The sequence below is a fragment of the Podarcis cretensis genome (assembly GCF_951804945.1).
Source record: "Podarcis cretensis genome assembly, chromosome: 16".
In the NCBI taxonomy this organism is placed as follows: domain Eukaryota; kingdom Metazoa; phylum Chordata; class Lepidosauria; order Squamata; family Lacertidae; genus Podarcis; species Podarcis cretensis.
In genome coordinates, this window is record NC_137186.1 from 24,365,918 (window position 1) to 24,381,680 (window position 15,763).

General features: G+C 46.0%; 1 protein-coding gene across 15 annotated transcripts in view; it reads right to left on the reverse strand.

Annotated features, from left to right (window-relative positions):
* Window positions 1–1,298: 1,298 nt before the first annotated feature.
* The window catches only part of MTMR3 (myotubularin related protein 3), a 64,138-nt gene continuing 49,673 nt past the window's right edge, over window positions 1,299–15,763 (reverse strand). For 4 of the 15 annotated variants that reach the window (XM_079956456.1, XM_079956449.1, XM_079956460.1 and 1 more), the window contains 8 exons: window positions 15,367–15,552; window positions 14,867–15,037; window positions 13,285–13,430; window positions 11,663–13,058; window positions 8,797–8,907; window positions 8,187–8,275; window positions 6,118–6,144; window positions 1,299–4,023 (listed from right to left, as the gene is read on the reverse strand). In XM_079956456.1, the coding sequence (XP_079812582.1) occupies window positions 3,852–4,023; window positions 6,118–6,144; window positions 8,187–8,275; window positions 8,797–8,907; window positions 11,663–13,058; window positions 13,285–13,430; window positions 14,867–15,037; window positions 15,367–15,552 (2,298 nt within the window). In that variant the 3' untranslated portion in view covers window positions 1,299–3,851. The other 11 variants (XM_079956463.1, XM_079956454.1, XM_079956462.1 and 8 more) reach the window with 8 other exon arrangements.

A 15,763-nucleotide genomic window follows, 5' to 3' on the forward strand; every position in this document is an offset into this window, starting at 1 on the left:
AAAAGTTTGGAATGTGGCTCCTCCATTGGACACCTGCTTAGCTCCCAGTTACATTTCATATACACTTGTCAACAAACACAAACAAAGATATTAACAGGGCTAAATGACATAGGTTACAAAGCAGTGTGTGTGTGCACGCACCCCAACTAGTAAGTTCTGAAGTCTCTGTCTTTGCCCATATAACTGCTGCAAACCAGAGACCCCATTTAAACCCTAGGAACCTTTCCAATTTGCAAGCACTTAGGCTGCAACCCCAAAAGCTGTAGGTGGTTTCAGAAGAAAATCCATGGAATTAATTCGATGGGAAGCCACTTTATCCAGCCATATGGGTGTAGCTGCTCCTAATGAACCACAAAGGAATCCAAGGAGTGGCAGCTCCAAGTAGCCTCACCACACAGACCAAAGACTACAGGCCAAATGTCCATATCAAGTCTCACCCACTTGCAAAATGGTTTGCACAGGCACGTCTTTCCAGAGAGTGTGATGGAGCTCTCAGAGGGGATGACAGAGAAGGCTATAAACATGGAGATTCTTGCCAAAACAGATCAGCTAAAAGAAAAGTGCTAGGAAGAGCTCTAGTTTTATTGTGGGATACTTAGCTGGGCTGCTTAAAGGGAGTAAGGAGAAAGAAATTTGTAGCAGAATTATATGGTAAACTGGGAAATTTATATGGTAAGCTGGGAGCGCAGGAAAAATCATTTAATGCTGTAGATCAGCGGTTCTCAACCTGTGGGTCTCCAGATGTTGGAGTACAACTCCAGTCATTCCTCAGCTCTGGCCTTGCTAGCTAGGGGTGATGGGAGCTGTAGTTCAACAACATCTGGGGACCCACAGGTTGAGAAAGGCTGCTGTAGATCTTACCTACTGCCTGCCACTGAGATAGTGAACACACCTCAAGCAGAATACCCAATTGGTGATGCAGTGTTCTCTTCTTGTGTGAGTAATGAGGGATGTAGCTGTGTAGTACACCAGTGTCTCTCATAGCTCGTGCATTTGGTACAACACAGTGAGTGCGTATATATGCATGAGAAGGTTTTGAAAGGTTTTTTGGTTGCTCTTGCCTAGGAACAGGAAGAAGCATAAGCAACAGAAGGAGGGGCAACTCATACTAGTAAAACCCTCAAGAGCTCGACTTACTTCCAAAGGCAAACAAGGCTCTGTGCCGCTGTTGTTGTTGCCACCACCACCCTGCCTGCCCAAACCAGTGATAAGGAAAAAAGGGAAGACGTAGCAGCACATTTCTCCAGCTTACGGAAGGGTGGGGCAGTGAAAAAAGTAGGAAGTGGGTCAGCAAGTGCTCCCGTGCAAAACTCTAAACTTTATTCACTTTTATTTATATATTTAACAATTCTAAAGTATTTATGTCTTGCTCTTGACAAAAGAAAATTGAAAAATATAAAGGAGCAACTTTGTGCTCCTCTTCAGGAGAGAAGAGTTTTATATATACACAGCTATCTGGCGCGAGTGTCCTGCTTTACATACAAAGAATAAAATATTAATAAAAAAGTGCTTCATTGGTCAAAAAGACTAAGAGCTGCAAGCGTTTATTCACACTGTACATCACAGACACGCCCCCCCAAAAAACCCGTATCAGAACCTCTTGGCACCTGTCGTTATGAACTGCAGATTAGACCTTGTTTTCACCATCTATTTGTACCATTAAAACCACACTGCCACAGTGCGCAACACAATTATGCTTTTCCTTCAAAAATCATCTCTCTATTCACCCACTTTAATGGATAAGTACAGATAAACTCCATTTACTCCATTGCAACTCCCACCTCTATTAAAAAAAGAGTGATATGCATCTTTGCTGCATACTCCCATAACATTTAATTTTATATTAAAAATCCAAAAGCCAAATTAGAGCCAGACTTTGTATTGCCCGTTCTCCCAGCTGGAAGAAAGGAGGAGTACAAAGCAGCTACATACATCCCCAAGCTGCCTGAAAAGGTGCAAAGTCTCTTCCTATGCCTCTTGGAAACACTTGATTTTCATTCCCAAATGCTTCCCTTGTATGACTGTGTTGTAATCAACACACACACACCTTTTCACAGAGAACATGGAAAGAAACAAAAGTTTGCTGACAGGGCTTTCTTCTATTGGGTATTCCAATACACTCGAAAACTTCACTTTAGAAGGCATTGCCCTATCTTGGCAATAGGTTACTTCTAACTTTGCAATCTCTTTTCGGAAGATTGGTTTGCTTATTACACCAATGCTGCTGGAGTCCCTCTTCTTCCTCCATGCTGTTATTAATACACAGCCCCCCCTTGGTATGGTTGGAGGGCTTTACTGGCAGTGCCACACATTCCCCACAGTTGCTGGCTTGGGTACAGTTGCCCACAGGGAGATCAGTGCTGCCTACGAACTTGTGCCATGAGGAAGACATCTCAAGCTGAGGCAGTTTCAAGTGGTGGCAGCCGTGTGATAAGGGAAACATGTTCAGTAGTCAAATTCTACAGGCTGGGGCAGAGGAAGATAGAGGCACGTCACTACTTGCTGGAATATTTAGGCAGAAGCTGCTTCAGCTTCCCCTAGCAAATGAATTGCAGAAAAAAATGTATTTTCACACCCACCAATCAAAACCTATAAGTGTTTTTGTGTTGGCAGGGTTGGGTTGGGAAGACGATATTAAAATAAAAATAGGAGGACTGAAAACTCTTCATAGCACAGCAGCAGAAAAGTGATTTTAATGCAAGGGGCACATTTTCGTTTTAGATGAGTTGTATCTTTACATACATATCTTTTTTGGGGGGCAGTTGTTAAAATGCCCTAGTTTGGGGGCCTTGGCAAACCAGTTTTCACTGACTCTCCTGTGCAGAAAAAAACCCAATAAATCAAAACCATCCTCCATTTGTTTTGGGGTTCTCCTTGTGAGAGGGGGAGCCTGGCCAACAGTATTATTTGACTTTGCATGCAGCCTTCCCAGTGCAGCGAAGCAGCTCTGCCTTCTGTGTAAACTATCTTTTTTTAAGAAGAAAAAAGTGGGGGCAAGGATAGCATTTTAACAGCTAGTAATAAGCCCAAACACCAGTTCCTTCAAAACAAATTGCATGTACAAGAGTCTTACAGTGAGGTGCCAGTTTAAAAATACAACCCTGAACAGGAATGGTCTGTCCAATCCACCTTCCCTCTCACTTTCCTCAAACAAGCGTACACTTTCTTTAGCCAAAGTGGTCCAGGCATTGCCTACTTTGAGCCACAAGTCTGCCAACATCGGCAAAGGACTGCCCAACGTGGAGATCTGCAACCCATTCTGCCGCCCCCTCCGCCACGCCTGCCCTTTCGTGCAGCAAGGATAACTAAGCCCACTCTAAGAACAGAGAGGGAGAGAGGTTTTTTTTGAGAAGGCAGCTCCCATTTCTTCTAGCAGCAACAACTTCCCAAACAGCAGGTTGCTGTTGGGAAGCAACAGGAGTGACTGGGGAAAAAGAAAGCATAAGCACTGACGCTACAAGGTATTCACAAGGTCTCTGGACCGATTACCCTTCCTCTCACAGCAAGGTAGAATCATCCGTCTGCAGCACAGTTCTGACAGCAGGGCAACAGAAATGCCAGCGGGGAAGATTCCAGACCCTCTTTTCGTCGTCTTCCAGCAAAATCCACACAAAATTTACATGAGGTGGATGAAAATGACACTGGGAGGAACAGCTGGAAAGGAGGGGTTTCTGCTCCACTAGTACAGGCCCAGCATCCTGTCCCTCTGAGCATGTCATCTCTCCTCCCGACTCCAGAGTGCAAGGCTTCTCTCCAGTCCTACCAGCTTCAGTCAGCAGAGAAATGTGCGTATCTGCTTAGCAGGGAGAGGTGGTGCTGTCTCCTCCCGGCTTTCCTTCCACGCTGGAGCCTTAGTTTGAGGTGGCAGCAATAGGTTTGTCCAGTTCGAGGTCAAGGCTGGGGCTACTGGGATGCAAGCTGCTGTAGCAGGATTTGCAGACCCGGCTGGGTTCGAAGAGCTGCTGGCTGGGGACCGGCACCTTCTGGTTACAGCAGCTGGAGCAAAAGACATTCCCACAATTCCTTCAGTCAGGAACAGGAAGAGAAGAAATTACAGTAAATTTGCAACTCAGAAATGCAGTTTCCACAACAGTACATGTCTTAAGTTGGTGCTTGCAGAAAAAGGTTGGACTAGTTGCCAAAGAGCAGCTTGGGTGGAAGAGGGTTAAGTTCTTTCCCCCCTGCAAGCTGCAGTGGGTCAGAGCGCCACGGGATGGTGATGTCTGCTATGATGCCAGCCCAGAAATGGTGATCTAGAGGGGTGAAAAGAGCCTGTAACCGAGCCACAAATTTCTTTCGTGCCTATCTTCAGTGCAATGGAACACTTCAGCTATGTCTCCATCTGCTCCTGGCTGTTGCTTCCCAAAAAGAAGTTAACTAGAATCGAGCCTTGAAGACTGGCAAGACAGTCAACTCCTCCCCAAAAAAGAAAAAAGCCTACATAAGCCAGAAGTGAGGCGGCTGCAGCTCAAGGGAACTACAGCGACACTGTCTTTCAGCACAAAGAAAATGTGAGTCCATGGGGACCATGCAAAGCCACGCAGTGAGCAGCCAGAAAAGATGCAGCCCACATACTGAGTGAATGAGGGATGCAGCAGCTGACACATCTGTCAGTTGTCAGTCACAGCAGGGCCATAACAGCACATGCATCTTGGGGCAGGGATGGGGTCCTGCGTGCCACTAGAACCCCACAACCCCCCACTTCTGATCTCAAACCTGCTTTCCCCCAAATGCAGCTCTGAGCAGCATAAGTGGACAAGGTCCCTGGTTCATAATCTTTGACTTGCAGATATAGGCAAGCATTAAGTAAGAATTGTTTTGCACCTCACTACAGGTGCCTTGAGGTTGGCATAAACAAACATAGAAGGTTTAATCTGCTCTTCTCCAGTAGCTTAATAGTGGGAGATAGGAGGCAACTGGCTTTATATAAAGAGTTCGTGCCAGGTGTGGTTTTTCTTTATGTTAACTGTCAATGTAACAAGCATAAGGAAACCCCCCATTTTTCATCTCACAAACTTTCATATTTCTAGCATGGCAAAGCAACCTCTAGATATCACTCACTCAGGGATAGACTTGGGCTGGTGATTTGGAAGTCTTCTTATGGACTCCAATAGACACTGCTATCAGAGAGAACAGCAGGAGTGAAAACAACAAGGCAGTGAAGACAGACCACTCTATGAAAAAGCCATTTGAATGCCCTCACAGTGAAGATTCTGAAAGGGTGAGGGTTCACAGCACGACCTAGCTGCCAAAAGAAGACTAAATATTTCCTTTCAAGAGAAACTCCTGGACATTGTGTAAAAGAGAGACTATCTGGAATTTTCTGCCTGGGTATATCTGTTCAAAACTCACGCAAAGGGATCACTTAGTCCCTAAGCAGGTTCTTATATGCATTTCAGGATTTTTGCCAGACTCTTGGCCCTCAGTGTCAAAGTCATGATCCTTCTCAGGGACTCTACTCCACCTGGCTAGCAGAGGAGACCCTAATGCTCACGCTGTCTTGTCCCTCACTCAGTGCCCATTAGCCCACGATTAAGGCTTTTTTTCACTCTTGTGCTATTTCAGAAGTGATTGGTAAGGTTCTCTCCATGTACTGCTCAAGAACTCCCCAACAGTAATACCAAATTCAACGGAAAAAGGCCCAAATAATGTGTTGGTTTCTATATACCAGTTGTGGCAGGTGTGGAGGATTAGAGCTGTTCTCCTGACCCTGGTGTCACTGCAGCTTACCTGGATGGGGCCAGGGCAGGGTGGACACATTGCCTTTGCTGCAGCTCTAGCAGGTAAGCTGCAGCGATACAGGGGGTCTCCACTCCACCAAACGGGATGCTACCACTCAATACACAGAAATTGCCTGTTCTTATAATTGAAATACTCATTGCAGATAAGCCACTTGCATGTTAGCCAAAGTTGCAGTATGCAGTATGAAACAAAAAGTCTTATTAGTATAACGTGAAAAGAGGCCCACAGACCTCAATATCCAACTGGGCTGCTACCATTCGTCTTTGGTGTAATGATTTATGGGCAAGAGGAGTGCAGGGGAGGGAGTCAAAGGTTAGTTTGAAGAGGTTATCGGAGAAGTGCAAGCAGACAACAGAGGCTGTTCCAAATGCTCACCAAGTCTGATCAACACGGTCAGGGTCCCTGCAAGGAGGGGAGAAAAAGCTCAGAGGGGAGACTAAATCAGAGGATTTGTGGTTTTCCCCCCAGAAATGGCAAGGTGAGACCACTGTCTTTTCCTGCTAGCCTGAGAGAAGGTAATATACAGCTATGTTTTAAATAAAAAATGTTAGTGTGCTGTGAGAAATGAAGTTAAATGGCCCCTGTGAGCCCAACAATAGCCCACAATGGAAGAGGCTGTCCCTGCTGCATCTCTGCATGGTATCTTTCTTCGGACCCACCTTCCTCCAATCAGTAGGCATGGCAAGAACACGTGCAGAAACACAGTGCATGGCCTCCACTGAGAAACATCATTTCTTATTGTAGAAAATACAGTGGTGCCCCGCAAGACAAATGCCTCGCAAGACGAAAAACTTGCTAGGCGAAAGAGTTTTCCGTCTTTTGAGGTGCTTCGCAAGACGAATTTCCCTATGGGCTTGCTTCGCAAGACGAAAACGTCTTGCGAGTTCTTGCGAGTTTTTTCCCTTTTTCCCCTTTTTCTAAGCCGCTAAGCCGCTAATAGGGGTGCTTCGCAAGACGAAAAAACCGCTAGACGAAGAGACTCACGGAACGAATTAATTTCGTCTTGCGAGGCACCACTGTAAACTGGTTTGGGTTTTTTGTTGGTGGTGGTGATGGTGGTTGGGGGGGGGTGTTGGTGTTGGTGAAGAGATATGAGGCACATGCCTCTGATTTTAATATAAAATAAAGAGAGCCACAGAAATCAGACTGGGAAACACAATTTAACTATTGAGGAAATGGACATGGCACACACTGTCTCAAGATGGATCAAATCTCAAAATCGGCTCCTACTTGTTCTTTGGAAGCCTTCTCAGCTAAGAAGTCTTGACACAGCTAGAAGATGAAGAAATTGAATGGGACATTTCCAACATTCTCCAAAGCTCCTGTTCTAACAGACTTCAGCACAAAGCAGAGGACCTCTGTCTATGAACATTTGCTCAAAGCAGAAAATGCAGTGTAAAAGGATGAGCACGGGCCAGGTGCTAAACTGGCAGAGTAAGCCCAGGAATATTTTTCTAAAAGAAGGGGGGGGTATTGGTGCTGCTGCTTGACTGGAAACAAAACAAGTTAGTGAGAAAGTTTGAGACAAGCAAACACACTAAAAAGGGAGGCCTTGTTGGCAGCGCTATACCCGACTGCCACCTGGCTGGTGCTGACCCATGACAGGGCCTTCTCAGTGGTGGTTCCCCAGTTGCAGAATTGCCCTCTTGGGTGAGATGCGCCTGTCTTCCTCATTACTGACTTTAACTTTCCCCTGAAACACATTCCTGGTTACCCAAGGCATTTGATGGCTAAAAGATGCTGACCATGGCAAACTTGAAATTAAGCTTTAGTGACAGCTTTTAAATGTTTTACATTTAATTATTTTATATGTGTTTTTTAAAAAATTATTTTAAATTGCATTGCTTTAATGTTTTGATGTTTGCAACTTTGGGCATTTTGGGGAGGAAGGGCAGGATACAAGACTGCAGGTGTAAAGCAAAAGGGTTCTGTCCCTCTTCTAAAATCACCATCTGGGGACCAAGTTTCCACAGGATTCTATGAACTGTGCATTGGTGGGAAGTTTAAGATTCATACTTAAGCCCCAGTGCAAAGCCACTGGGAAATCTGACCTCCTAACAACTCTCTGCCCCCTTAAGAAATTACAGTTCCTATGATTATTTGGGAGAAGCCAGGAGTCTTTAAAGTGGTATACTAGTACTTTAACTGTAAGGTGTGGAGGTGGGCTGTGTGACAAACTTTATAACACTCTTACAGCTTGTCAAGAGCTAAGCCCTTCTGACGCAGGCCATGGTGGACTCAGCAAGAAGAATGCTATGCAGTGGGTGTCTACCCTTGCTATAACACTGCCGTGTGTGGCTCTATGGTTTGACATGGGAGAGTGATCTTATCAAGGAAAAATAAACGGCAAAGTGCCCAGAGGCTAAAAGAAAGAGGAGCCCCTCCAGGACATGGCAGCAGAATAGCATACCTGCACCCCACACTATCCATCCTACATGCATTACCTGCAGTGGTGCTTCCTGCTGACAAGCCAGAATGCACTGTCGCAGCCGTAACAGTGTGCAGCCAGGTGATCGGGAAGCCATCGTGTCACCTGGGAACCGAGATGTAAAGAGAGAGAGAACTTTAAATACAAGCAACACGGTTTAGAAAGTAAGTAGGATACAGAGGGGAAGGAAGGAAGGAAGGAAGGAAGGAAGGAAGGAAGGAAGGAAGGAAGGAATTGTTTCTTCATCTTTGGCCAAATAACAGAAGAATCTTCTAACCGAGCATCTCAAATACCAAGTTTTCACAACCAGTGCTAAGGCCCCCAACTTTCTCTCACACTTACATAGCTAAATAAGCCAAGCACACTGACACACCACGTGTTAGTCAAGGAAAATGATTTCATCATTTCCCAGTGCAGGTCCAAAGGCAGAAAACTGACAGCTATGGGTCTTCTTTGGCACAGGTACAGATTTTTTAAGTATTAGAGACAACAGGGACAAGAGGGAAGAGGTTTCAAGAGACCAATGTCAGAACCAAAGGGATACAGAGTAGAGCCAGGTGATTAGTTGCAGGTGCCGATATAAGGAAAAGGGAGAGGAAGGCCACAGAGATGGATTTTGCCTGTACCTCCGTGTCCTGTTTATCCACCTGCTCCCAGCTGGCTTCAGAGAAAATCTCTGTACTGCAGCGAGACAAACAGTTCTGATCCAGATTGCTTTCCGAGTCAGGGATTGAAGTCTGTTGGCAAACAAACACAGCTGAACAGAACCTACTCCCAACCCCTCAGAACATGGATTAGGCAGCTGAGAAGAGGGAATCCTTCTTAACCTCCTGCTCAGAGATCAGATTATGGGATAGGGTGGAGAGGTGGCTTCTACCAAATTCCTCAAAAGTTCTGCAAAACAGAAAGCCCAAACTCATTGCTAAAATTCAAATGTTGCCATGAGCATATCTGATAGCAATATACTTTCACGGCTCATATATTTTGGCAATGATTGGGGTGCTGATGTTATCTCTATATGGTAGATACTTGAAGAGGTGTGTGATGTGGAGCAGAAGACAGAGCTCTGTGGCATAAATACGGTGCTGCAAAAGCTCCAACAGTAAACAATGGAATCCCTGAACAGACCCAGTCGCTTTCCAATTCATTTGAAAAACTGTACACCATGCAGAGCACCATATAATCCAACCATGAAGAAAAGACTATTTAAGCCCTACAGCAGTGGTTGTGGGGCACAGGGAACGGAGTGGGGCTTCACTAGAGCAAATGTGGGAGTACAAGCAATTTGGGAGAGGCAACAGTGGAGTGATGGAGTGGCAGCAGTGGCCAGAAGACATCCCCTTTGGGTAAAAATGGGAAGAAAATGAGAGGAGATCAGGGGTACTTAGTTTCTCTTTCAGACTGTGTCAGCTGGGGGGGAAGAAGCTAGAATAAACTCTTCAGACACCCCACTTGTGCCAGCACCGCAGATGCTGCTGCTGCTGCTCCATGGAAGCCTCCTCCTGTCAGCCAAATCCCTTGGCCAGTTTCAGACAGTTTTAAGGCTGTGCAAACAAAACACTGGTTATTTTTAAAATACCAGTTTTCCAGCTACTGTGCAGTTCTACTCAACACACAGCAGAAGTCTATGGGACAAGCCTTTCTCCTTAGGACACGGAAGGGGAAGCTTTTTGAGCCCAAGGACCACATCTCCTTCCAGAGGCCGCGAGCCAGTGATGAGCAGGACTAGAAGCAAAAGTGGCCAGTGGATGTGAATTTTACTTCTGCACAGTAGGATAAGTTTTATAATCACTCTCACACTCTTCTATTCTCCATCCATTCCAGTCAGACAAATACACTCAAGGAGGGTGCAAAATAGGGCAGGTGTAGCCTGGATAAAGTTCAGAGGGCAAACAGATGGGCCCTGGAGGGCTGCATTTGGCCTCCAGGGCTGAGGCTCCCCAATCCTACCTTAGGATAGTTCTATATATTGGCATAGAAATGAAGTCTCAACTGAGGTCTTAATGTCTTCCCATTGCACCCAAAACCTTTAAGACGACAACTACATCACTTGGGAGGGCCAATCCAGAGCCAAGCACAAGCCCAACAGCCTACCTTCCAAATATCCATCCACTCTCTCTATTCACCCCTCCCCCAATTCATTTGGTTAAAGGTAAAGGTAAAGGGACTCCTGACCATTAGGTCCAGTCGCAGATGACTCTGGGGTTGTGGCGCTCATCTCGCTTTACTGGCCAAGGGAGCCAGCGTAGATTCCAGGTCATGTGGCCAGCATGACTAAGCCACTTCTAGTGAAGCCAGAGTGGTACACAGAAATGCCGTTTACCTTCCCGTCGGAGTGGTACCTATTTATCTACTTGCACTGGGTGCTTTCAAACTGCTAGATTGGCAGGAGCAGGGACAGAGCAACGGGAGCTCACCCCATCGTGGGGATTTGAACTGCCGACCTTCTGATCAGCAAACCCTAGGTTCCGTGGTTTAACGCACAGCGCCACCTGCTTCCTGTCGACTCATTAGGTTACTTACTGTCAATTTTGCTCTCTCTCATCCAGGCTGCACTGGAAAGAATGGGACGCATGTGGCTGGCTGGCTACTAACCACCTTTTCACAGTTGCTCATTCCCCTTTGAATAGACCTCACAATGACGGATCTCATGTTGGTGAGCAGAACACAGCAGGGATTTGGATCAAGGACTGCCAGCTGGTGATCCATCCCACTGCATGCCACATCATGATCGACCCTGTTTTCATGCTTTATGTTATGCATGCATTTTTTAAAATTCTGGAGCAGCCCCAAGCATCCATAAACACCTGCACTCATAAACACGTGACACAAAGAACTTCCCCTTAAAACCACCAACAGGTTAAAAAATGATGCAACAGGGGTGCCTCTTTTGAGGGAGGACTCTTGGCCACTCAAAAGAAAATGCAGAAACTAGTGGACTGGACTGTCGAGACCTTTCAACAGGCCTAAATGGTGCATAGGCAATTCAATGAACTTGGACAGGACATGGAATAAATTAGTCTCTGCTGCAGCAGTGCTTTGGCGTCTTTTGCTAATAACTATAAAGAAGTCCTGATACAACATCAACAAGTCTATATACAATGTTTATACAAGGCAGTGGCCCTCCTCAACCAAATAAAGCATGTATGGCTTTGCCATTTTTACTGGACTAAAACACACATGTGCGCGCGCACACACACACACACACACACACACTTTCCAAAGCATGAGCAGCTTTGCAAATTAGCCATTCATCTAGCTGCCTGTAATGAATCAGAATCACCTCCAGGGGGACTAAGTGAGAAATAATTTGTGAATCGGGAAAGGCTGGTTCCCTACACCCCCAGCCTCTGGCTATCAATGTGCCATATATATCTGTGGGGAAGAGGGCATATGTATCCAGGTAGCCTTTTTTTGTGGAGTCACTTCCAAGGATCCATTTTCCTTGCACAGAACCACAGGCACAATCATGTCAAAGGTCGCTTTACTTACCACTTCATCCCCATAATCCCCGTTGAAACGTAGTGAGCTGTTCAGGTACTGGCTCTCTAGACGGCTCCTCAGCTCCTGCACCTGCTTTTTTAAAGTCTCTACTTCCTGCTGGTGCCCACTTTCAATCTGGCGGAGGCGCTGCTGAATGACATCGGCATAGATTGGCATCCCATCGTCATCCAGGTGACTCCGGGCAGGCTGGTCCGGGCTGTTTGCTGTCTGCTGCCGGCCTGGAATAGCATGAACCCACTTGTGGTGCAAATTCCTCAGATGCAGCGGGGCAGAACTACAGCTAGCTGCAGAGACCTGTCGGCTGAGGGAAGCCTTTACCCTGCCTTCCTCCCCGTTCACACAGTGTCCATTTGGTGCAGGGTATTTCTGGGTAACACTGAACCCTGCTGGGCTCTCTGCCACCTTGTTCTCAGGCTCCAGCTCTCCATTGCACACAATCTCTTTATAGTCAGCTAAAGGCAAGGCACAAGGTGAAGGCATTGGGTCATGTAAGCTGCTGCTCTTAGTAGTCCTGTTTAGGTTCGCTGCCAGTTTGTGTAGCTCTATTGAGTCCTCGTTCTCAGGCCGACTTTCGACAGTGCGGGAAAGTTCGCCAGCACTGTTGTCAATGGGGTGGAGCCAATGGCAAGAGACATTCTGGATCAGCTCCGTCTTTGCCCCATTCTCTGTTAAAGTTTCCGTAGAGCTCTCCATGTTTGATGTTCCCATCTCATGCAGGACAGGAAATGGTAGGCTGGCCTGGGGAGTGCCCTGAGGGATTGTGACCTCTACAGGTAGCCTACTAACACTGTCCTCCTCTGCTCTTTGAATGTTACTATTTACAGCATTGCCCAAAAAGCCAGGCCGTAGTTCCTTCACCTGAGATGGTTTCTGGACATCGTAATGGAGCTCATCTTGCCCCTGAAGCTCAAAAGCACCCTGTAAATCCATCTGTGGGCTGGAAACTGGATTGTCTAATAAAGTTGCTGTATCCAGTTCAATCTTCCCACCCATGTTATCAGTAGAGCTGCCCAGATTCTCAGTCCTGCTTTCCTTATCAAGAGCAGTGTCCTCTCCCCCTTCTTTACTTGCCGTTTCTGGAACGCCCCTCACACACTCCTCCAGGCTCACTTCCTCCTTGGTAGCCTCTTGCAGAATGTTCTCCATCTGCCCCTCTGCTACAGCCACTGAAAGCTCTGCTCCAACCAGAGTCCTGCCTTGTTTGCTCACACATTCTCCGTCAAAGGGGTCGTCCTCCGGGTTCCCAAGGCTGCTCAGCTCCAGGGACCGGCGGTGCTCCTGCCACTTCTCATTGAGGCTGGGGTCGCTACTACGCCGGTTGGTTGTCGGTACGCTGCTGTCACCAGCCATTGTCAGATTGTCAAATGACCTTGTCTTTGGCAGCCTTGAGAGGAAAGAAAGAAAAATGCTGAGAATTGTTTCTAATTACAGGTTAGAAATCAGCTGTTAATGGCCAATCACGCCTCCAGATAATCATCTTTTGCATGATGCTATACTCTCTCAACAACTCCTGAAAACTGCCATTTGTTAATCACGTGGACAGCAATAGAGGCAACTCCCTCACCTGTCAAACATCTACTTACATTACATCATCTGAACTCTGAGCTCACCTGCCCAGAGGCTGATCTTCAGGGCTGGAACCTGGGACTGGGTAAGGGGCACAGGTGTCATCCGCAGGGGTCGATGGGGAAGAACATGGCAAGTAAACGGCACTCCACAGCATGAGGTTTCGCACGTGGCACACAGGATACAGCACCTGAGAGAGAGAGAGAGGACGAACAGACTACTAAGAAGGCTGTAATCCTTTTATTAAGGTTTGAGATTGACTGACCTTGCATTTTAATTTGCAGTCGCAGGTTAATCTTGAATATATTCAAGAGCAGCCATTTGAATCTTGCCCCTTCCGGACACTTTGGAATGGCCTCTGTTTGCCCACCCCATCAATTGATACAGCCCCTCTCGCCAGCTCATTGCTCATACTCTCAACCACCACAGTGCCACTAATTTAGAAAGTGGACAAAGTATTTCAAAAGAGGGTGAATCATTGCAAGGACTGGGAAAGCAAGCAAACGCCCAAAACCAAGAATGTTATATTAAAATGGCAACTTATTTTAAAACAACCAGATGAGCAGCGTAGTACATCCACAAATTGTATTATTATATGTACTGCACTTATGCCGTTTTGTGTCTCAGAAGAGCTCAGAGTGATTTACATGCATTTTCCCAGGTGATTTAACTATCTTATTTACAGCCATACTTTTAGAATACTGTAATAATGACGTGCCCTTCAGCACACATTCTCTCTCAAGCAATGTACCCCCAACAACACAAAACCTACCCCGTTCCCTACAGTTGGGTGACATTTGTTGTGGCTGCATGTAATGCTAGACCATTACCAGCATTACAAGGATGTGTGGGAGTGCGCACATGAAGCCTTAAGAGTTTTTTGACATTATTAACAGCTGCAAAATTGGTTAACTGAAGATCACTGAATGTTTGTAGTCAAAAGAGTGGGTTTCAAGAAGCACTTTTGGGGTCTATAAGGAAATTACAGTTCATTATATGCCTAACAGCCCTTTTGCTCTGAATCTAAAATAGTTGAACAGTAGTACAGTATGTCCACCACAAATGTTGGCTAATTGCTGCTTTTAAGTCACACTTCCCAGGTGTTTCCCATGAAGACAGAATATGGGGACAGGGACTCAAACTGCAACATGGACCTACAGACCAACTGTCTCAGAGCACTACTGTGCTCTTGGCCAGCTCCTACTCATCTCAAGGGGGTTTGCAGAAAGGAACATCCTGCTGGACTGTGTCCTACATCTTTAGACTATTCTCAGAGTGCTGTAGCTCTGAGAGTCTTTTTGGCTTCATGAAACTTTGTTCAGCGCAAGAACATATTGCCCAAGCTGGGTCACCTAATACAGTCTTTTGCATTGTCTTGGAAGACCAGGTTCCTTTACCCTCTTTTAGATACAAACTCTTGCTTCAATGAGGTAGGCTGAAGTGCCTCGCCTTGAAGTAGAATTTGCCTGCCTCCACTAAGTTGCAATCATATATATAGCTGCATCATACATCGCCTCATCTTGATTTACCTAACAGGAGTGTTGTGGGAATGGGAAAGGGAAAAAGAACTATGTGCACCAGACTGGTTACATTTTTATAGGAGTGCAAACAATAAAAAGTACATACAGATTCTGATTGGGAAGAGTAAAGCAGATTTTTGAAGGCTTTGTTTCCTGCTCGCAGCAGAGACCAAACTGAACAGGTCCTCTCTTGGGTGTGCTTTTCACCTCTCTCCTTCGCGTTGTTGCACAGGAATGTACCAAAGAGGCAGGAGTATGTGTGCTGCACCAACTTGACCTATATAGAAAGGATGCAGCTATATTACTGTTGGCACACAAGCCTGAAAAGTAAGATCTCTTGATTTCTCTTTCGCGCACACAACCAAAACACAGATACGCAGGTCTGAAATATTTGAGTTTAATGTGAATTCCAAATTTGATTTTCTAATTCAGAGTTTAAATAACGCTATGGAACATACCTAACTATCCTCTGAGTGAGCATTTCTGCAGACTCCAATGAGAGATTTTTACTGTTTTTTGGCTTGGTAGCTTCCTTCTCATATCCGAATACTGAACTACGAAAAGGTTCAAAATATTAGAAGCAGTGTGTAAAAGTATTCAACTCACAAGGAATGCTTCATTAAACTCGAAAGAGCAGGGGAACTGCCTCTGGAGCTGATGGACACAGTCGAGCCACTGCAGGAACACTGGGCATCGTTCATTCAGGTCATCTGAATTCTCACCATGACCACAGCGATCGGCAAACTTATGGCCAAAATCCAGCCACTCCATCTCCACAAGCACCTGGAAACCCTGAGGGAAGCATCACTGAATTAAATTTGCACAAGGCTCAAGTCCACAAAGCCAAACTAAGATATGCTGGCATGAGGTGGAAAACCCCAAATGCTTTCCCTCCTAGCAATTAACCAGCAAGGGGTCAAATTCACTATGAAAGTCTCATGGGCAAGCCCCACTGAAATGAAGAAAAGCTGCTCTCATTTGCATCAATGAGGCTTGCGGAAAA